The sequence below is a fragment of the Cervus canadensis genome, chromosome 10, assembly GCF_019320065.1.
Source record: "Cervus canadensis isolate Bull #8, Minnesota chromosome 10, ASM1932006v1, whole genome shotgun sequence".
NCBI lineage: Eukaryota > Metazoa > Chordata > Mammalia > Artiodactyla > Cervidae > Cervus > Cervus canadensis.
The window spans coordinates 53,539,285-53,558,947 of NC_057395.1; the positions used below are offsets into that span (position 1 = coordinate 53,539,285).

At 57.1% G+C, this 19,663-nt stretch overlaps 2 protein-coding genes across 5 annotated transcripts; both read right to left on the reverse strand.

The window, feature by feature from the left end:
• Nucleotides 1-200: 200 nt before the first annotated feature.
• OGFR (opioid growth factor receptor) lies at nucleotides 201-7,614 on the reverse strand. 2 transcript variants are annotated; one of them, XM_043479953.1, is made up of 7 exons: nucleotides 7,310-7,614; nucleotides 5,430-5,498; nucleotides 4,792-4,870; nucleotides 3,809-3,887; nucleotides 3,016-3,082; nucleotides 2,258-2,406; nucleotides 201-1,540 (listed from the first exon to the last, which is right to left on the reverse strand). In XM_043479953.1, the coding sequence occupies exons 1-7, from the start codon at nucleotides 7,562-7,564 to the stop codon at nucleotides 523-525; spliced, it is 1,716 nt and encodes a 571-aa protein (XP_043335888.1). In that variant the 5' UTR covers nucleotides 7,565-7,614; the 3' UTR covers nucleotides 201-522. The 2 variants fall into 2 exon arrangements, with proteins under 2 accessions (XP_043335888.1, XP_043335889.1); XM_043479954.1 differs by having other exon boundaries at nucleotides 7,418-7,613.
• Nucleotides 7,615-9,837: 2,223 nt separating this feature from the next.
• On the reverse strand, nucleotides 9,838-14,811 carry LOC122448624 (MRG domain binding protein). Of its 3 annotated transcripts, none has more exons than XM_043480080.1 (5): nucleotides 14,128-14,805; nucleotides 13,404-13,639; nucleotides 11,735-11,816; nucleotides 11,405-11,479; nucleotides 9,838-10,998 (listed from the first exon to the last, which is right to left on the reverse strand). In XM_043480080.1, exons 1-5 carry the CDS (start codon nucleotides 14,273-14,275, stop codon nucleotides 10,811-10,813), a joined length of 729 nt encoding a protein of 242 aa, XP_043336015.1. In that variant the 5' UTR covers nucleotides 14,276-14,805; the 3' UTR covers nucleotides 9,838-10,810. The 3 variants fall into 3 exon arrangements, with proteins under 3 accessions (XP_043336015.1, XP_043336016.1, XP_043336017.1); XM_043480081.1 differs by having other exon boundaries at nucleotides 13,518-13,639; nucleotides 14,128-14,803; XM_043480082.1 differs by having other exon boundaries at nucleotides 10,888-11,019; nucleotides 14,128-14,811.
• Nucleotides 14,812-19,663: the final 4,852 nt, after the last annotated feature.

Sequence of the window (19,663 nt, forward strand, 5' to 3'; positions counted from 1 at the left end):
CAGGGTGCATTTTGGGGGGTGTATGCTGGGGGGCACACATGCTCAGGAGGGCCGCACCAGGGTCGCACGCCAGGCACTTCCACAGCAAAGTGGTGACACAGCTGGGCCACATGCAACCACGAGTCCAGCCAGAGTTACTCATGAAACCAGCCCCTCCCCTGCCCTGGCCATCCACGAGCTGCCATCCATACCGGAAACACTCAAAGTCAAATGAGTTTATTCAGAAAAGGCCTCTGCACCAGAGTAAGAAAATGAGCACCCCCTCCCACCCCTCCAGACCCTAAAAGGCCAAGTTACAAAGGTGGGGAGGGGGATGGCGGCACAGAGGAGGGAGGAGGTGGGAAGTGAGGTGGAAGGAAGGCGGGTGAAGCCTCAGCCTCCCGGAGGGCCGGGCCTGGCCTCCTCGCAGCTGGAGTGACCACCAGGGACAGGCCAACAGAGCTGGATGCTGAGAACAGCTGACAACGTGGCTCCCAGGCCTGTGGCAGGGCAGGGCCAGGAGGCCCACGGGTGTCCCCTTCCCTAAGGCTCTCTGGGATGGACACGAGGTCCCTCCTCTGCGGGCTCTGCCCTCTCCTCCACCTCCGGTCCTGCAGTGGCTGGGCTCCCAGGGGCACTCTGCTCCAGCCCTGCCTGGCCTTCTGCTTCCTCTTTGACCCCATTTGTGCCCTCTTCAGCCTCTGAGCGCTCGGATGGCTCAGGGGGCTTAGTGGTGGCCAGTGTCAGGGTGCCACCATTGGCTGCTGCCTCTGGGTGATCACTGGCACCTTGGTCCATCTTCCTGCGCTTCCTCACCTCATCGGCCACCTTGGCCCCCGGAGGCTGGGGGCAGAGCTGCTTGGCCTCCTCTGGGGCCTGGCTGACCACTTCCTGGGTCTCTGCCCTGAGGCTGCCCTGGCTGAGGGCGCAGCCCTCCAGGTTCAGGGCTATCTTCTCCACCTCAGAGGCGCTGGCTCCTGGCTCCCCCAGGGCCCGCTCCCGCAGATTTGCCTCCAGCTTCCTCTTCTTGCTCTCCTTGGGGTTTGGTGACTCTGGTCCCTGCTCCTCACTGGTCTCATCTCCCTGGTCCCTCTCCAGGGTTCTGACCTCCTGAGACTCTGTGCCAGGCAGCTGGGGACCCTCAGCCAGTGGGCCTGCCTCCTCATCCTTCCCCAGCCCACAGATGTGCCTCTGGGTGCCGACTTCAAGGGTGGGTTCCCCAGGGGTCTCCTCCTCCTTCGCCTCTCTGGGGCAGGCCAGCCGTGGTGAGCAGGGTGGCGAGCATGGCTTGAACTTCTGCAATTTGTCCTCGGGCCCCCAGACGAACCTGCAGCGGGGCCGGAAGTGCTCCCAGGCGAAGTGCAGCAGCTCACGGCGCTGGTGCCGGCAGCGCACAGTGAACACGAAGTAGTCCAGGGCACTGTGCCGCAAGCCCGGCAGCTGCCTCCGCACCAGCGTCTCCTCCAGGAAGAAGCGGGCCAGGGGTGCCTGGTAGTGCGCCAGCCCCAGCTCCCCCAGAGACTTGAGGATGCGGGTGATGCGGAGGTTGTTGTGGCTGTGCCTGGTGGGGACAGGAGGTGCTGGTGGGGCTGCACATGGTGGGCAGTGCTCAGCCAAAGACTGCCCTTCTCCACCCCGCCCCTACTCCCCCAAGAGGCTGGTGTCCACCAGTAGACACTCCGGCCTACAGGTCAGCCCCCATTCCCACCCTGTCCTCAGGTCCCTGAGAAGATGGCCTGTGGACCTGGATCATGTTTGGTGAAGGACTGTGATGCATTCCCTAGAAGGGTGACTGTCCCCTTGGTCCCATGGAACACCCACCCCCAGCACAGCTGGAGATGAACCAGATGGGGACCCTCTAGAGGCAGGGGTGTTACCCACGTGCCCTGAGCTGCCCCTCCCCTCCACCCAGTGCCTCCCAGGGGAGCGAGGGGAGGATGTCTCCCACACCCCCCAGGTGGGGTAATCAGGGATGTAGTGAAAGTGACGGAGCCCCTGGCAACCCAACCCATGCCTACATGGGTGGCAGGCCACAGTCAAGAAGCCCACAGCTGAATCAGGTGGCACTCACCCCACTCCCCCTGCTCCCTCCCCAGTCCTGCCCCACCTGGTCCCATCCTCACCCCTTGTTCTTGCCCCCACCCTGCCACTGCCCCACCTCCACAAGCTCAGAGGATGCTGGGAGTCTCAGGCCCCACCTTGCAGGCCCCCTCCTCAGAGATGTTCCTCTGCAATCAGAGACCAGCTGTGCAGACCCCTAAGCTCCCGGCCTGCTCACCAGTTGAGGTTCTGGAAGCGTTTCTGGTAGTTGTGTGCTCGGCACACCCGGCCGGTATCTCGGTCCTCTAGCTGGATCCCAAAGAAGCCCAGCATGAGCTCATAGGCCTGGACCAGCCGCTCCCTGACCTCCTCGGACTTCTTAAATGCCTGGAAAAGCCCCCAAGGGTGGCGGAGAGCTCAGTGTCAGTGCAACACAGCCAAGAGCTGGACACCTTCCTCAGGCCCAAATTCACCTGCAGCCTTGGCTCAGACCCTCAGGGTGAAGGGCCAGGGCACAGGAGCCCAGGGCTGCTCACTTGACTCTGAACTGGCACCAGATCTCCCCAGCCTAAGGCATGTGCTATAGCCTTGAGAGGAACTCCCTGACCTGCAGAAAGACCTCAGGGACCCCAGGGCTGGACATGGGACTGCAAGCGCCCATCCTCTCTTGGGCACACCTGCTCGGCCTCCCCGGCTCCTGGAACCCCCTCCCCACTCTCCAGGCATCATTGATCCAGCCCAAACCAGGGCTGACTAAGGCAAAGCCTGGTCACTCTGACTGCTCGTGGCCCCTTCCCTAGACCCCTGGACATGAGCAACCCTCGCAGTCAGATTTCTCTGGAAGCCTGCAAGGAGCACTGAGGGCCAGAAGCAAGGACCACTTATGAGGGAAGATAATAAAACTGTGGGCAGAGGAGTCCTACAGTTCCTGTTCCCCAATGGACCCGTGAACACCTGCGGCTAGCCGTGACCCATACCTCGACCTCCAGAGCTCACCTCGATCTCCCGGAGTGTGAGGGGCTTGGCATGCCAGTTCACCCCCGGCTCCCTCAGTGGAAACAGCCTGTGAGGGAAGGGATGGCACAGGCCCGGTAAGCGGCACACATGGCCCCCGGGGCTCTCTGCTCAACTCCGGCAGGGTTGGCTGGACCTCACCTGCTACACATGCTGTGGTCTCTCCCCAGTCAATAAAGTCAAAAGGGTGAGGATGGGAGAGCTCCAGGGGGAGTGCCCAGGATAAGGGCCCAGGACAGCCCAGCCACAGGAGTCCCGCCTGCCTGCACATCAGCAGGGCACCTGCCAGACAGCGACCCCCCTCCCTACCATTCCCTTTCATTCTCATGTTCTTCTTTGCCGCCCACCATTAATGCTGCAGAATTATTCTCAGGGATATCCTGTGCTCTGAGTCGGTCTCCTGCAAGCCGTCCTTAAAGGACATTGCATTTGCAGGCCAGCCTCCGGGGGGCACCTAGGCACCATTAGAACCCACCCTTGCGTCAGAGGGGCTCTGCGGACAGATTCAGGACAGCCTCAGGGGGCCTCCAGCGAGCCAGCTGGTTGACTGCTCTTGTTGTTCCCCAAAGCCAGCGTCAAACCCCAGCAGCAGAGGCTGTTCCTAGTTGGAGAACCCAGATGCGGTCTCCCCTTAGCTGGCCCTCGCCTGCAGAGCCAGGCACCTGGCACGGAGGGCAGTGCGCCTGCTCAGTAAGCGCGGAGCCTGGAAGAGGCGGAGCCAGGATCCAGTCTGGGCAGGGTCTCAAGCCCCTTCTCAGAAGTCCCGCCCACTCACCACTGGATGTAGGAGTGATTGTCCTCCAGGAGTTCATAGTCTTCCTTCCAGTTCTGAAGAATGTCCTCAATGAAACAGCCTGGGAGCCCCACAGAGACAAGTCAGGGGGACTGCCGAAAGCCCCTCCCCCCACCCCTTTCATGAGGACCTTGGGGCTTGGCAGCTTCAGGTTGTGCACACCGCCTGTGATGTTAACCCAATTTAGGCCGACCACCACTCTGCAATCTGGAAGGTGAACCCTTATGGCTGATAGAGGGCAGACCGGAACGGGCAGGCCATGCTGGGCACTGTGGGCCAGAGGACCCAGGAGGCCCCAATGGGGAAGAGCGAGTGGTCCCACACCTGCACCTGTCTTTGCAGAAGGGGGACCTTGCTGCACCCCACAAACCACAGGCTGCTAGCTAGAGTTCTGCCCTCACACAGAGCCTGCCACCAAGCCCCATGCTGCAGCTTGGTCTCTGCAGGGCAACCGCCACTTTCTGCAAAGAGCCTGGAGGGAAATATTTGAGGCTGTGTGGCCCCTGATGTGTGCAGCAAAGGAGCCATGGACAACAAGTATGCGGATGGGTTCTGATAAAACCTCACCCTGGACACTGGAATTTGAATCTCATATGATTTTCGCATGTCATAAATGTTATTGTACCATAAAACTTTCCCAACTGTTTAAAAGGTAAAAACCATTCCTTCCTATTAGTTTATGCATGCAGCTTCCTCACTATGGAGGTAGGCGAGCAGTCATGACAGAGACTGTGGGCCTGCAAAGCCACCAGCATTCATCACCTGACCCTTTGGACCATGGTGGCCACTGTGTCCAGGCCAAGGGTTGGGGCCCTGGGAGTCCCTCAGCAGCTTTGGGGTGGGGGTGGGGGTGCACTGTGGGGCTATATCTGAAAGCCACAGGTTCAAACCATGTCACAGCAGACCAGACAGGCAGAGAGGAACACCCCCAGAATGGAGCTGCCGGCAGCTGGGCAGATACACACCATTAGGCAGGAACCGAATCTCATTTTTGTAGAAACTCAGGTTGAGCATGTCGCCATTGTCATCTCCTTCTACCAGATCCTACGGCGTCAGATAAAGGTGATAAGATGTCATCCAAACAGGCTGCCTCCAAGGACCCCTCATACTGAAGCATTTCTGAGGCGGGTGGGAGGGAGGTGTTGGCTCTTGGCCCATGAACCTCCAGACATCCTGAGGGTTGGTGAAGACCCCAAGTGCCAAGCCTGGGTCCCCCACCCCACAGGGGAGGACCAGCCTTCATACTTAGGAGATAGCAGCCACCACCAGTGACGACCACTCTGACCACCAGTGATAACCATCCCCCTCTCAACAACGTGGGCCAGGGCTGGGAGGTCCCCTTCATCTGCACCCCAGAGACAGTCCACCAGTTCCCTGAGACTCGGGTGCAGAGGGCAGGGACTGAGGACAACAGAAGCCATGAGATGGGCTGGTGGGGCCTCCTGTGGATGAGCTGGCAGCTGGTGCTGTCACGGTGTGAAAGGTGAGGGTGCTGTGGTGGGAATTAGGGCGTGGTGCTCTCACCCCGTGATTATAGGAAGGATTCAGTCCTGGTGGGCTGCGGGGGTGGGTATGGGGGGCGGGTCTGTGCACAGATACCTACCGGGTAGTGGTGCCGGTACCGGCGTGTGTCCCGTGCAGCTCGCCAGTTTCGGGACCCTGTCACCTTGAGCTGCGGAGAGAGAATGGATCAGATCCCAGTGGGGAGACCCTCCCCATTCCTCAAGGCAGCCAGCAAGCAGGACCCACTCCAGGGAGGCCCCACCCTGGTGAGGGCAGCAAGGACTGGGCCTAGCTGCCAGCAATGTCAGAGGGGCCAGAGTAGCTGGAGTGAGCCCTCCAGACTCCAGGCCAATGTACATTCTTGGGGTGCCCCGTGACTCCAGCATCATTTTCTCCTCCCATGTTTGCTGGCATCACAGTCCAGGACCTCCTCTGGGAACCCCGACTCCCCCAACACTTCCTCCTTGCCCTGCGCTCTAAACTGACACCTAAGGGGCTGTATACCCAAGGGCAATGGCCTTGCCACCAAGAGCCCCAGATGCTTCTGAAAGGGGTTTCTTAGCCAGATGCCAGTTAGGTCAATGGACAGTGCGTGGAAATGAAACTCAGCAGAAACTGCCCCGCCCCCCATCAGCATCCATTTCTCAGCCTCCCTGGGTTGGTCCAGAGGGCAGGTCCTGACCAATGCTGGTCACGTGCACAGCTCAGAGCAGGGCCAGTGCCATAGGTGCACAAATGAGCGTCCAGGAGGAAGCACCAAAAAGCCACACCGGGACCCAGTGTGGGGCGGCCAGGAAGGACCCATGGGGGACTGGAGAGGAGATTGGGACTCTGTAGAAGGAGAGAAGCCATAGCAGAGGGACAGGGAAGAGGTCACAGGACCATGGGCATCTCACAGGAAGGTCCATGTGCCGAAGCACTGCTTTAGGAGTGTGGCCCACGGAGCTACAGTGAGGATGGCGTCTTCCTATCTAAGCTGCACCACGTCCAGCTTAGGGGCATCTGCTTGGGGGAAGAGGTGGATTCCTGCCCTGTGACCCTGACCACTGCCCAGACTACCTACCCTAGGAACTCGTGCCCGCCTGAAACACTGGAAATGTGCCAAGGTCGCCGGCCTTCTCGGCAGGCCCAAGAGCCCCTTGGGGTTCCTCTTGCTGACTGACCACTCCAAGACCCAGAGAGAAACTTGAACACCAGAGTGCTCATCTGCAGTACTGATAATCCATCACTGAGACCACTAAGCCTGAAACTCAAGCTTCCCCAGACACGGTGCCAAGATACCCTGGTCCCAGAGGGAGGGGGACACGTGGTGACTACTATCACTTGGAGCCCTCCCTCTCACCTGGAACCCCAGCTGGAGCAATGGCATCCACTCAGGGATTGTGACACCCGGTGAGTACCAGCAAGTAACTGCCCGTAATGTTGAATAACCATGGTTATGACAAGTAACCAGTGGTGACAACGAGGAGCTGGTGGGCACACCAGCTGCTCTGGCTCAGGCAAGCCACACACATGTAGCCTCCAAGGCCACCTCCAGACGACATGAGGTGAACCCCGGTCAGAGCGGGTAGGTGCTGCACCTAGTGAGGGTCAACCGGGTGGGGCAGGCTGGGGGCTCTGGGGCCTGGGGAAGGGTGGAGGCAGCAGCTCCAGGAGAGGCGGTGAAGAAGGCCAGAGCTGAGGACTGGGTCTGTCTAGAGGACAGAGCCAAGGGCCTAAGGCTGGGATGTGACAGGGGAGTTAAGGATGTGCTGGGGCGATCCTCTGGAGGAAGTGTCACCGCTCGGATCTGGCCCTGGGGACCAGGGTCTGAGGGTGGCCCTGGATTCCCTGCAAGGTGCCCTGGTAGGGGAGCGCGCGGGGGAGAGGGTTGGGGAGGACCTCAGCGTGTCCTGGGGACCAGGACAGGGCGGGAAAGGGGCAACCGCTGGAGATGGGGAGCCGGGCCCCAAGCCGGGTCTCTGGGAGGTGCCCGCACACCTGGCCCCGCGGCGGGGCGGGGAACGGCTTGCCAGCAGCAGGACTTTGCCCTCTTTGCCGCCGCGGCCTCCCCAGGGGCGCCGGGTTCCCAGGGCGCGGGGGCGGCACCTGGAGCGCGCTGGGCCGCGCGTCCTCCTCGGCCTCCGCGTTCCCCGGAGCGCCGGTCTCGCCATCCTCGCCGGCCTCCGCCCGCGGGCCCTCGCCGTCCTCCTCCTCATCCTCGTCCCAGGTCGAGTCGCAGTCCGGGTCCTCCATGCTCAGGTGGCGGCGGGACCCGCTCCGGCGGAAGCGAAAATGAAACAGGGAGGAAGCGCGGGGGCGGGCCAGAGGCGGGCCGGGGGGCGGGTCGGAGGCGGGCCCGGGGCTGTCGTCTCGGCCCGCCCAGTCCTGAGGAGGACCGTCTCCAGGATGTACCCTCCAAGGATGTCCCTCTGGAGGAGGCCTGTCCCCCCCACACCGAGAAAGCCTCTCCGGAGGACGCTCCCCTCACCCCCGAGGTTGCACCCCTCCATGCCCACCTAGGTATGGATTTCTCCCTGGAGAGGACCCTTGGGGAGTGCTCCCCAGGGTACCCTCTCAGAATCCTTCCAGGTCCCCTTTCCCCTGGAGAATGGCCTCCTCCACCCTGGAGGACCAGAACCACTGCCCCGCCCCCATGTTCTCCTCAGAAAAATGTAGACAGGAAGCCCGCCCCCTGAGGAGGTCCCCCAGAGCACCCCTAGAACGTCCCTTCCCCTCCGAACACCCTCCCCTGCAGGGCACCTCTCTCCACCATGATCCCCCTAAGGATGACCTAAGGGAGGATGTCCCCTTGAAGGGTGGCCCCCCTGGAGCTTGTCTGTAGCAGATGTCCCTCCACAAGTGTGCCCCTAGGAGAATACCCCCAAGTTGTCCCCCAGGTGTTCCCCCAGGACGCCTCCCTTAGGAGACCCCCGGGTGTCCCCCAGGTGTGGGCTGGGGCAGCACTTTCATCAGATGTCCTCTGAGGAGTGACTTGCTTTCAGGATGCTTCAGGTGAACAGCAGAACTCCTCTTGCTAGACAGTAGGAATGGAGATCCCCATGTCCCCTCCAAAGGTTCACACCCAGGTGGTCTGCCTTTTCAAGGCCATTAGGAGGGTCTCTCTCCAGTCCTGACAGTCCCATAGTGCAGTGTCCTCGTGGGCCTAACCTGCTGTCCCCTTTGCTGCAGGTAATGGTTGTAAGACAGCACAGGTGCTGCCATCACTGACTTGGAGGCACCAGGTAAAGACCCAGACACCTGGAGGCAGGAATGACCCAGGGTCACCCTCAGGGCTGGTCAACAGAGACTGAGGCCCTGCTCAGTCCTGCAGGCTGCCAGGCCTCAGGTTGGTATGCCCAAGGATGTGACAGTCCTTCAGCTGTGCATCTGGGGACAGCTCGGAGCTGGACAGAACCTGCCAGTCTTGGCCATGGGCACGGCTGAAGACCCTTCTTCATACTGGTGCCAACTCCTTGCAGGCTTACCAACCTCCATTACCTCTCTGGGTACCATCTCGCCTGGACAACCTTCTAGGACAGTGGTGACTCCCCCAAAAGTGTGGAGTTCTGGGCATTTCTGCAAAGCTTCTGCCACTGATGGCCAGGGTAGGTGTCCCAAGGAGCAGGCAACAGAGAGGCAGGCTGTCAGGCATTGTTCGGAGTTGGCCTATTGCAGACTGTGGCCACAGGCCTGGACTTCTCCTTAGCTGACTTGCAGTTGGCTGTGACTAGACCCTGGCTGTGACTTCTGGAGGGATGGGGCCCTCTGATGAGGCACTGCTGGGTGCTGGGCGCTCTGAGAGCACTTGGGTGGGTGGGCAGGCTCCCCCACCTCTACCAGAAAACAGATAAGCATGGACTGGAGGACACAGGGCCGTAGCTACAGGCTGCGGCACTCAGAGCACAGCCTCCCACACCGCCTCCTGCCACACACATGACTTGTTCTCAGATGGGGCCCAGCTTCTGCTTTACAAGTGCCAGCCACACTCGACTGCACCAGGGTGCTGTCTAGATGCCCTTCCCTGTGGTAGGAGGCCCCTCTGAAAGTGTGATCTTCTCCTGGAATCTCACGTCACGGGGCCCTTAGGCACCAGGTCTGACTGTGGGGTGTAAGCTTCTGCTTCAGCTTCCTGCACGGGGCAGTCAGGACAGAAGGCCAGGGCTGCTCAGGGTCAGTAGACCTGACACGAGACACTCCATGCCAGGCACTGCGGGCCCTATTGGGGCAGCAGGTGCCGGCCTCCAACCCCCACTGGGCCACCTCTCAGCCCACGGAGCCCCATGGGCTCAGGGATTTCCAACCACCTGTGGCTGATGTTGGGGGGATGGATGGCACCAATGTCCTCCTGGTTTGTCAGGATGAGGGTGAGCACCTCCTCTCTCACTTGGGAGGTCTGAGCTCCGCCCCAGTTCGCATGCTGGTGGGAAGTAAGCACTACTCCCACCAGGCACCACTCCGACTGGGTGCCTCTCTTGACCGTTTTTTATTTGAAGGGATGCTCACATGCAACAAAGTAGCCACTCTAGACCTGTTACTAGTTTGTATATTCATTGTATCAAGTGATCCAAGTACATCAAAGCCTAGCTTCAGTTATAAATCTTGAAAAAGACAACCTCCTACTATAAGAAAAGTTAACTTTGGTATCACAATCACACAACTCCAGTTGCTTTTTTGTGCTTTAATGTCCCTCAGTCAAAAGTAAGTGTGTCTGGGTCAGCCTGGTGCCCAGGCTGCATCCTCCCTCAGCCTGCCTCCCTCTGCTCATTCATTTGGTCTGTTTGCCAGTGCAGTGACTCGAGAATACAAAAATAACCGCTACAAATTCTTTGTATCTGGCATATAAAAACTGAGTGAAAAGTATCTCAGTAGTCTGTTACCTTAAAACAAAACATCTCAGGAAAAAATACAACACAGGTTCAACTTCTGCAGTACTTTTTTCATATAAAACCCTAGTAAAATAGGCTTCTTAAAAATTAAATAGTGAAATACCAACCAAATTATATACATCATTACAGTACAGGTGAATGAGGCAAAGTACCCAGTTCTCAGTCTCCCTGGTGGTGGAAGGGCCGGCGCCTGCGGCCTGACGCTTCCCTGAGGCTGCAGTCAGTTGAGAGCGAGCCTTTGACTGGTGGACAGACGGACAAACGGGAAGACCCGGGCCCCTCAGAGCAGAGAGGCAGTCCATGTTTTATTGCTTGCTGTGCCCGCTCTCTGCCCACGCAGCCTGGTCCTCAGGCCCATGCCAACGCTTGGCCCCAGGTGCAGCTGAGCCAATGCGATGGGACCCACGAGTGTCCAGAGAGGACGCGGCCTGGGCTCACACATCCTGGGTCTCAGCATCTGAGCGGGACCCGTCCTGGGCGTTGGGGGCCATCCGAGCCCAGATGGTCTGAGTGACACCTCAGGAGCCTCTGGCACCCGAGGGCAGGCAGCAGGGCTGGTGGCATTTGACCCGCCGACTGCCTGGAGACCACAGCACCCGCCTGCTGCAAGTGTCTACGTCCGGCGCCGCTTGGCTGCACTGGGGCTGGAGGGGTTGCTGTTGGCGGTCAGGACTTTGTCAGTGACCCGGCTGCGCTTCCGCTTGTCTGACCCCTCTTTGGACCCCAAGTCCGAGTTGTTCTTTTCTTTGTCTTTGCTGGACTTTTCTGTTGCTTTCCCCAAGCTTCCTGAAGATGAAAAAACTGGGAGACAAAATCATTTGGCTGAAAACAGAATATCCAAAATTTTATTTCATCTTCCTGTTCAGTTACAAAAATCTATACCTATGTACAGGACATCGACCCCAAAAGGCTCCTCCCTAGCTGGGGGTGCCTGCATGGCTGTGCCCATCTTTGCTTCTCGGGGTTCACCCTGCACTGAGAAGGCCGCCACCCATTTTACTTCAGTCGGGCACCCTCTGGCACCCCCACCCCCCTAGGTTGGCCCCGAGAGTGACTCCCCTGTGTGGGAGGCTCTCCCCGAGCAGACAGAAGCTGCCTTAGCTGCTCAGACAGATGAATGACTCCACTGCCCATGATGGGGAGGCCTTGTCAGGCTGGGGTCCATGCCCCTGGGGCCCTAGGGTGGGAGGGCAAGCTCCACACTTACCATCATCAGCCCCGTTGTGGGGGTCCACATCTTCCTTCATTTCCTCTTTCATTTCCTCCTCAATGATCACTTTTCCTGTGGGGAAATGGCCGATGATGACCTGGAGCCTGCAGTGGTGAGCGCCGTGGCCCCGCCTGACCACGGTGGCTCAGGCCAGGGGCTGCTCCCGACTTGGGAGGTGTCTTCCCCTGTTCTGGAGGCCCCCAGACCGCCCCATCCTGGAGGGTGAATACCACCCAGACAGTGACCCTCACTCTCTGAGGCTCGTGACCTTCACCCTGACATCGCCACCTTTTCCCATTCCCAAATCTGCCCTTGCCCAAGTCATACCTTCTCGGACTTCTTGAATGATTTCTTCTGGAAGGACAAAATTCCTCTCTGGATTTGGGAACGGAAGAATCTCAGACTCGTGCTAATGACAAATAAGGGTTTTTTTTTTTTTAGAAGCAAAGAAGAAAATATGATTTTAAATTATCACATTTTAAAGAAAAGGTGACCAGAGATGTAAGAGCCAACTCAGGAGTGACCAATGAGCACAGATGACTGTCCTAGGGGGCTGCAGTGGGCAGGCATGGGGCCTGAGGCCTTTGTTCTCTCTCGTGGAAACCAGGCAAACAAAGCAAAATGGAGGAGGCACCATTTTGCTCATCAGGCTCCACTTGTTCCCCAGATCACATAGGCCCAGAGGGACAGAGAGCCAGAAACACCACCACCAGACAAAGGGAAAGGTGAGCTGGCGGGAAGGGTCTCTGGGTTGGGAGGGGATTCAGGAGACAGGGCTTCTAGTCCCCAACTTGGGAGCTGAGCTGACAAGCTAGGTGGTCAGCGAGTAAGTGTGCCAACCGCCAGCTGGGAGCTTCACAAACCCTGAGAGCTCCCGGGCCCATGGTCATCCCATGGGGTGGGATCCACAGACCCGTATTTACAAGGTCCCAGGTGACCATGGCATCAGCTCCATAGCGGTACTGGGGTCCAAGGAACTGAGGAAGGAAGGGCCACCTGTCCTGGACTGAGAGCCCCCTTGGAGGCCCCCACAGCTGAGTATCACGGGGACCCTGTGCTGGGCATCATGGCCTCAGCACCCTCTGAGCCAGCATCTGCACTTGAGAGCCATCTGTCCTGTCTACCGCACCAAAGGCCCCCCAGGACACGGGCCCTGCCGTACTTGTCTCTGTGTCCAGCTCTGGGCCCCAGTCTGGAGTGGAGATGCAGGAAGTGTCTGGGGGCCAGGTGACACCCCAACATGACAAGCATGGGGGTCCTCACAGGACCCGGGAATTCTGGGGAAGTGGGGCCTCAACTGGTGGGCACAGCCCTTTGGGGGGCCTGCTTCAGTTCAGCAGCTTGACCGCGAGTTTCCGGGTGCTAAGTGCGGGCTGGGGGTCAGAGAGGTGCTGTCATTTCTCTCCCGTCTCTGCCTTGTGACAAGGAGGTGCAAACGACTTGCGCAAGCCCAACAGGGAACTTGTGGTGGTGAGGGTTAGGGACACAAGCGGGTCTGAGCTTCACTGTCTGCCTCATGACAAGCAACAGGTCTCAGTGGGAGGAGGGTTCGGTGGCGGTACAGCCCCGAGTCCTGCTGCCTGCTGCCACAGGGCCCTGACTCCTGCTGTTCCTCTGCAGGGAACACCCACCTGTCTTTTCTGCTGTCCTGGTTACTGAGTTGACCTGCTCTCCCTCAGACCTGGCATCTGGGGGTTCCCTGAGGGAGGCCTTCTAGTCGCCCTGGTTCTCACAGAAGCCACCATATTCATCTCAATGTGACTCAGACCTAGTCACCTTCCTACCTATAGCACTCGGGAGTTTTCCACAGGACTGACAACCTAAGAGCCCCCTCCCACACAGGCCTCAGCTCCCTAGTTATCTCCTGGAAAGATCTTAACTGGACCTCCTCTCCCCCCCCAAATCTAAGGTAGGTTCAGTGCAATAACTAGCTACTGTCACCAGGCTTGTGTTTTCATAAAACTACCCAGAGCTATCTCGTTTAACAACTGGTCACCTGTGGGACATCCTGGATGTCAAGGTCCCTGAGGCCAGGACCTGGTGGGGGCGGGGGGAGGCGGTGTGGAGGGGGCTCTCTGCCAGCGGCTCTGGCTGCGGGGGTCCAGCTCACCAGTGCTTGCATGTCATACATGGTGCTCAGGTGGTCCCAGATGACCTTGGATGGGACCTGCCGACCGATGTTTTGGCTGAACTTGTCTCGGATGCAGATCATGTGGAAGTGCCGATTCACACCTGCAGAAGGAAGGGGTCGGCTTGTGGGGGAGGGGTAGGCCAGCTGGTAGGGTGGAGAAGAGAGGTAGGGGGCAAGGGGGAGAGAGCGGGCAGTGATTGCAAGGGTGTAGGGAGGCAAAGGTGGAGGGTGCAGGAGGTAGGAGGTGCGGGGGGGGGGGAGAAGTGGGAGAGGAAAAAGCAGGGGTCTGCAGCGGAGGTGTAACGAGGGGACAGGGGTGGGGGTGCACGTGAGGGCTGAAGTCAGCCGGGATGGGTGGCTGGGCACAGGAAGAGGGGAGTCGGGTGGGGGTAGGGTATAGAAGGGGACAGCGAGGGCAGGAGTGGGGGACTGCTGGAGGAAGCATGGGTAGGGTGCGCAGGTGGGGGCAGGGTCGGCGGGGGTGCAGGCGCAGGAGGCCCCGCCCCGCGCGCCCAGCGCGCGTCCCCGACCGTTGCCGGCCGCCCCGCCCCCACGCGGGTGGGCCGCCCCGGCGCGGCGCTTTGCTCACCGACGGGCTTGTGGCCCAGCATGGCGTGGAAGAGGCACACCTCCACCTCGGGGCTCCACACCACCGTCTCCTCGGCCGGGCTGGTGGCAGCCTCCCCCGGCCCCTTGTCGCCAGCCGCACCGCCGCCGCCCACCTCGGCCTCCCCCATGGCCCCGCCGGCCAGCGAGGAGCCCCGGGCGGGAGCGGGCGCGGCCACGAGCTCCGCGCAGGCGCACTCGCGGCGTGGGCGCGCGCTCGACGGGCTCGCTCTCGGGCTCTCGCGCGGCGCAGGCGCAGGCGCAGCTGAGCGCTGGGTCGCCGCGCCCCCAGGCGGCCCGGTCCCGCGGCGCAGCGCGGGCAGAGCCGGCGGATCAGGCGAAGGAGTGGGTTTGCGTAGACAGAGGGAAATGCCCTAAATTAGATTGTGCCGGTGGCTGCACAGCTCGGGGTAAACCCCGCTGAACTCTGCGCTTACGATGGCGGGATTGCAAGCTGCACCTCAGTAAGAAGCAAAGAAGAAAAAGAACAGGCAACCTACAGTTCCTGCGAGTGGGGGCTCCAAGGGCTTCCACTGCCTCTAGCTGACCCTTGGCCTGAGCGCTGCACAGAGAGGCTCCTGCACACCGGGGCAGGGACGTCAGGGTACAGCCTTCCCGCCCCAGGCCTCCAGGGTGACCAGCATTGGGCCTTGCGGGTTAACCCTGGCCGGGAGGGGCGGGGCCAATTGGGGCGGCCCGCCTGGGCAGTCAGGTGACAAGCTCAAAGCTGCGCCCAATCAAGACCGCCGGCTCCGCCCCGCCCCGCCCCACCCGCGCCCCCGAGGGCTTCTCCCCGCCCCTTCTCCGTCAGGCCGCGCCCACGCGGTGCCCGGGGAGAATACCCAAGTCGGGGAGCGCTCTTGCTCTTCGTCTCTCCCCCGGGTGTAGACGCCGGGTCGGCCTTCCGGGTCCCTTTCCGGCTCTGCGGCTTGCCAGCCGTGTGAGCCAGGCAAGACGCTGAGCCTCTCCAGGCCTCAGTGTCCTCAGTGAAGTGCAACTAACGACGGCGCCTTATCCCGGCGTGCCCTGGGCACACGCTCGCGCTTCTTAGCGGGCATTCGGAACTGCTCTGGCCAGCCTCACTCTCGGAACAGCGGGGACTCAGAGTCTTGGCCTCCCTCATGTGAAGAGCGCTGCTGGTGATGCCAGTCCCCAACAGCGTGGGGACACGTGGCCCAGAGGGGATTTCACAGTGACCCAGTGCCACCGGCTGTCCTGGAGCCACGATGTGGAGGGACATTGTGACTCCTTTCCTCTTTCCTTTCCTCCTTTCCTCTCTCTGACCCACAAGTGGGGCTCCCCTCAGAGTTTGCTGTGAGGTGGAATGGAGCACAGCCCAAAGCCACTTCACACGGGCTCTGTCACACAGAAAGTGCTAACAGACAGTGGCCCTCATCATTAATCTCCCTGCACTTGCCGGACACTTCGGGGTCCCTGCTCCTCCACCAGGTCCACCCTCTGCTCATTCTATCCCCACCCAATTCCTGCCTTCTTCAATCTGGAGAGCTTCCTCCTCTAGGAAGCTACCCCCGATGCCCACAAGACAGCCTCAGCCTATCTGTGCCTCTCATGCAATCTCTTCCTCCTGCCTGGGGTCACCTGGGTGCTGGGCTGTGTTTTGGTCCTCTCTGGTGGCCGCAATAGCTGAGCTGTGCTCAACCAGTGGCTGTGGTCCACAGACACCTGGTTCCTTTCATTCCAGGCAGATCCTGGAATGTGTATCTGCAATCAGACTCGATGCAGAAAGACAGGTTGGATGATTTGGGCAAAAGGAAACTGCCTTCTCCACATCCTTCTTACATGAAGCCTCCTGGGTACTACCCATTTGTCTGCTTCACCAGGTTTGTGTGGGACCGTCTCTACCCATGAGTATCGAGCCTACCTCTGTGCCCAGTGTCAGGGTGGAGCTAAATGCCACACTCAGCTGCCAGGACTTTGCTTAATCCCAGTGATTTGGCTCATTTCTTTGTGTCCCACAGACGTGAGCACAACTGGAGCCAGACTGAGGCAGGATTCAGGAATCTGAACATTGTGCCTGCACCTTCAGCCTCTGCATTGTGGTGAATCAGAAGTCGGGCTTCAGATCACTGCATTGGTGATCCAGTGTGGGCCACTGGGCCACCTGGGACTTATTTAGGATGTGCTGTTGCTGCTAAATTGCTTTAGTCATGTCTGACTCTGTGCAACCCCATAGACGGCAGCCCACCAAGCTCCCCCTTTCCTGGGATTCTCCAGGCAAGAACACTGGAGTGGGTTGCCATTTCCTTCTCAAATGCATGAAAGTGAAAAGTGAAAGCGAAGTCTCTCAGTTGTGTCCGACCATTAGCAACCCCATGGACTGCAGCCTACCAGGCTCCTCTGTCCATGGGATTTTCCAGGCAAGAGTACTGGGGTGGGTTGCCATTGCCTTCCCCATATTTAGGATGTGGGTGCATGCTTAGTTGCTTCCATCGTGCCTGACTCTTTGCAACCCATGGACTTTAGCCCACCAGGTTCCTCGTCCAAGGAATTCTCTAGGCAAAAATACTGGAGTGGGTTGCCATGCCCTCCTCCAGGGGATCTGCCCAACCCAGGGATTGAGCCTGTGTCTCTTATGTCTCCTGCATTGACAGGTGGGTTATTTACCACTAGTGCCACCTGGGAAGTCCTATTTAGGGTAAGCCTCCTCAAAATAACATACAGAAGAAAAAGTGTTCAAAAGTGAAGTGCAACTGGGTAGAGAGATGTGTGTGGGCCCCCTGTGTATCCTTCTGGGATGATCATGAGAATCTGAGCTGAAGGAAGCCCCTTTAATCTGTGAGTAGAGAGCTGCTGTGAAAACTCTGTTATGGTCAGTTTCTTCCCACCTGGTTACAAAGGCAAGGGGCAGGTGTTGTTAGGGATGAAACAGCTTTTGGGGAAGGAGGCGGTCACCAGGTGATCACTGATCAATAACTGCCTCCTGAGTGCTTGGCACAGGGGTGTGGGGAGGGCCTGGGTGGGGGCCCTGTCTGCTGGGAGCCCATAGTTGGAGGATCACACTGAAGAAGATGTAAGATGTTATGTGAAGGAGAGGAAGAGAAGGGAGCTTCTCTGGGGATGAGGACAGCCCTGGGTGGCAGGACTTCAGAAAGAGGCCACAGGTGCAATGGGAGCCTGACTGTGAGCCCCTCACTCCTGATCTCAGTGCACAAAGGTCCCTGATCCTGACATGGCTCAGATACCACTCTTGGACCCACTCTGGACATGTACTGCAGGGATCAGCTAAGACCAAGGGCTTGCACCAAAAGTTCTGGGCACCTAGACCTCCAGAGCCCTGGGAGGGGTGGAAGATGGGCAGCTCTTCCCCCAGTAAAGAAGACATTGGATCAAAATACCAACTGTTACTTTTCACAGAACTAGAATAATTTAAAAATTTGTACTGAAACATGAAGACCCCGAATAGCCAAAATAATCTTGAGAAAGAAGAATGGATCTGGAGGAATCATGTGTCCTGACATTAGACTATACTATGAAGCTACAGTCATCAAAGCAATAGGTTATTGCCACAAAACAGACACATGGATCAACAGAACTGGCTAGAAGGTGAAGACATAAACCCGCACAATTATGATCAATTTATAACAATAGAGGCAAGAATATACAGTGGAGAAAAGATAGGTCTCTTCAATAAGTGGTGCTATGAAAATGGACAGCTATGGGTAAATAGAATGTGTTTATAAAATTTTCTCACACCACATAAAAAAATAAACTCAAACTGGGTTGAAGACCTAAATATAAGACCAGAAATCATAAAAATCCTAGAGGAAAACATAAGAAGAAGTCTATTTGGCATAAATCATAGTGATTTTTTGGGGGGGAGGGGGGGAATCAGTCTCCTAAAGAAAAGGAAATAAAGGCAAAAATAAACAAGTCAGACTTAATTAAACTTCACAGCTTTTGCACAGCAAAGGGAACCATTGACCAAACAAAAAGACAATCTACTGAATGGGAGAAAGTATTTGTAAATGACATGACTGATAAGGAGTTAATATCCAACATACAAAAACAGCTCACACAATTTAGCATCAGAAACAAACAACCTGATTTTAAAAAGGCAAGAAAAACTGAATAGACATTTTTCTAAAGAAAAAATGCAGATAGCCAACAGACACATGGAAAGATGCTCACGTTTGCCGACCATCAGGGAAATGCAAGTCAAAACATGATATTACCCACACCTGTCAGAATGGCTGTCATTGAAAAAAACACAAATAACAACAGAATGATCTCTGTTCATTTCCAAGGCAAACCATTCAGTATCACAGTAATCGAAGTCTATGCCCTGACCAGTAATGCTGATGAAGCGGAACGGTTCTATAAAGCCCTACAAGACCTTCTAGAACTAACACCCCCAAAAGATATCCTTTTCCTTATAGGGGACTGGAATGCAAAAGTAGGAAGTTAAGAAATACCTGGATTGGAGAAGGAAATGGCAACCCACTCCAGTGTTCTTGCCTGGAGAATACCAGGGACAGGGGAACCTAGTGGGCTGCCATCTATGGGGTCGCACAGAGTTGGACACGACTGAAGTGACTTAGCAGCAGCAGCGTATATATATATATGGAATAAAAAAGATGGTACTGATGAACCTATTTGTAGGGCAGCAATGGAGACATAGACATAGAGAACGGACTTATGGACACAGTGGGGAAAGGAAAGATTGGGACGAAATGAGAGAATAGCATGGAAACATGTACATTACCATATGTAAAACAGGTAGCAAGTGAGAATTTGCTGTGTAAAAGAGGGAGCTCAATCCAGTGTTCTGTGATAGGTATTGTGCTTCTAAGTATGATGTTATGGCCTGAATTGTGTTCTCCTCTTAAATTCATTTTTTGAAGCTTTAATCTCCAATGTAATTAGATTTTGAGATAGAATCTTTCAGGAGATAGTTAAGACTAAATGAGATCATCAGGATGAAGTTAAATTCAGTAGGGACTGGTGTCCTAATGAGAAGTGGAAGACACTAGAAGCATACATAGAGAAACGGCCATGTCAGGCCACTGAGAAGGCATCTATCTGAAAATTAAAGAGAGCTCTCAAGAGAAAACAACATTGCCAGCACCTTGATCTTGAATTTCTAGCCTCAAGAACTGTGAAAAAATAAATTTATGTTGTTTAAGCTACAAAAAAAAAAAAAAAAAAGAAATACCTGGAGTAACAGGCAAATTTGGCCTTGGAGTACAGAATGAAGCAAGGCAAAGGCTAATAGAGTTTTGCCAAGAGAACGCACTGGTCATAGCAAATACCCTCTTCCAACAACACAAGACTCTACACATGGATATCACCAAATGGTCAATAACAAAATCAGATTGATTACAGTCTTTGCAGCCAAAGATGGAGAAACTCTATACAGCCAGCAAAAACAAGACTGAGCTGACTGTGGCTCAGGTCATGAACTCCTTATGCCAAATTCAGACTTAAATTGAAGAAAATAGGGAAAACCACTAGACCATTCAGGTATGACCTAAATCAAATTCCATATGATTATACAGTGT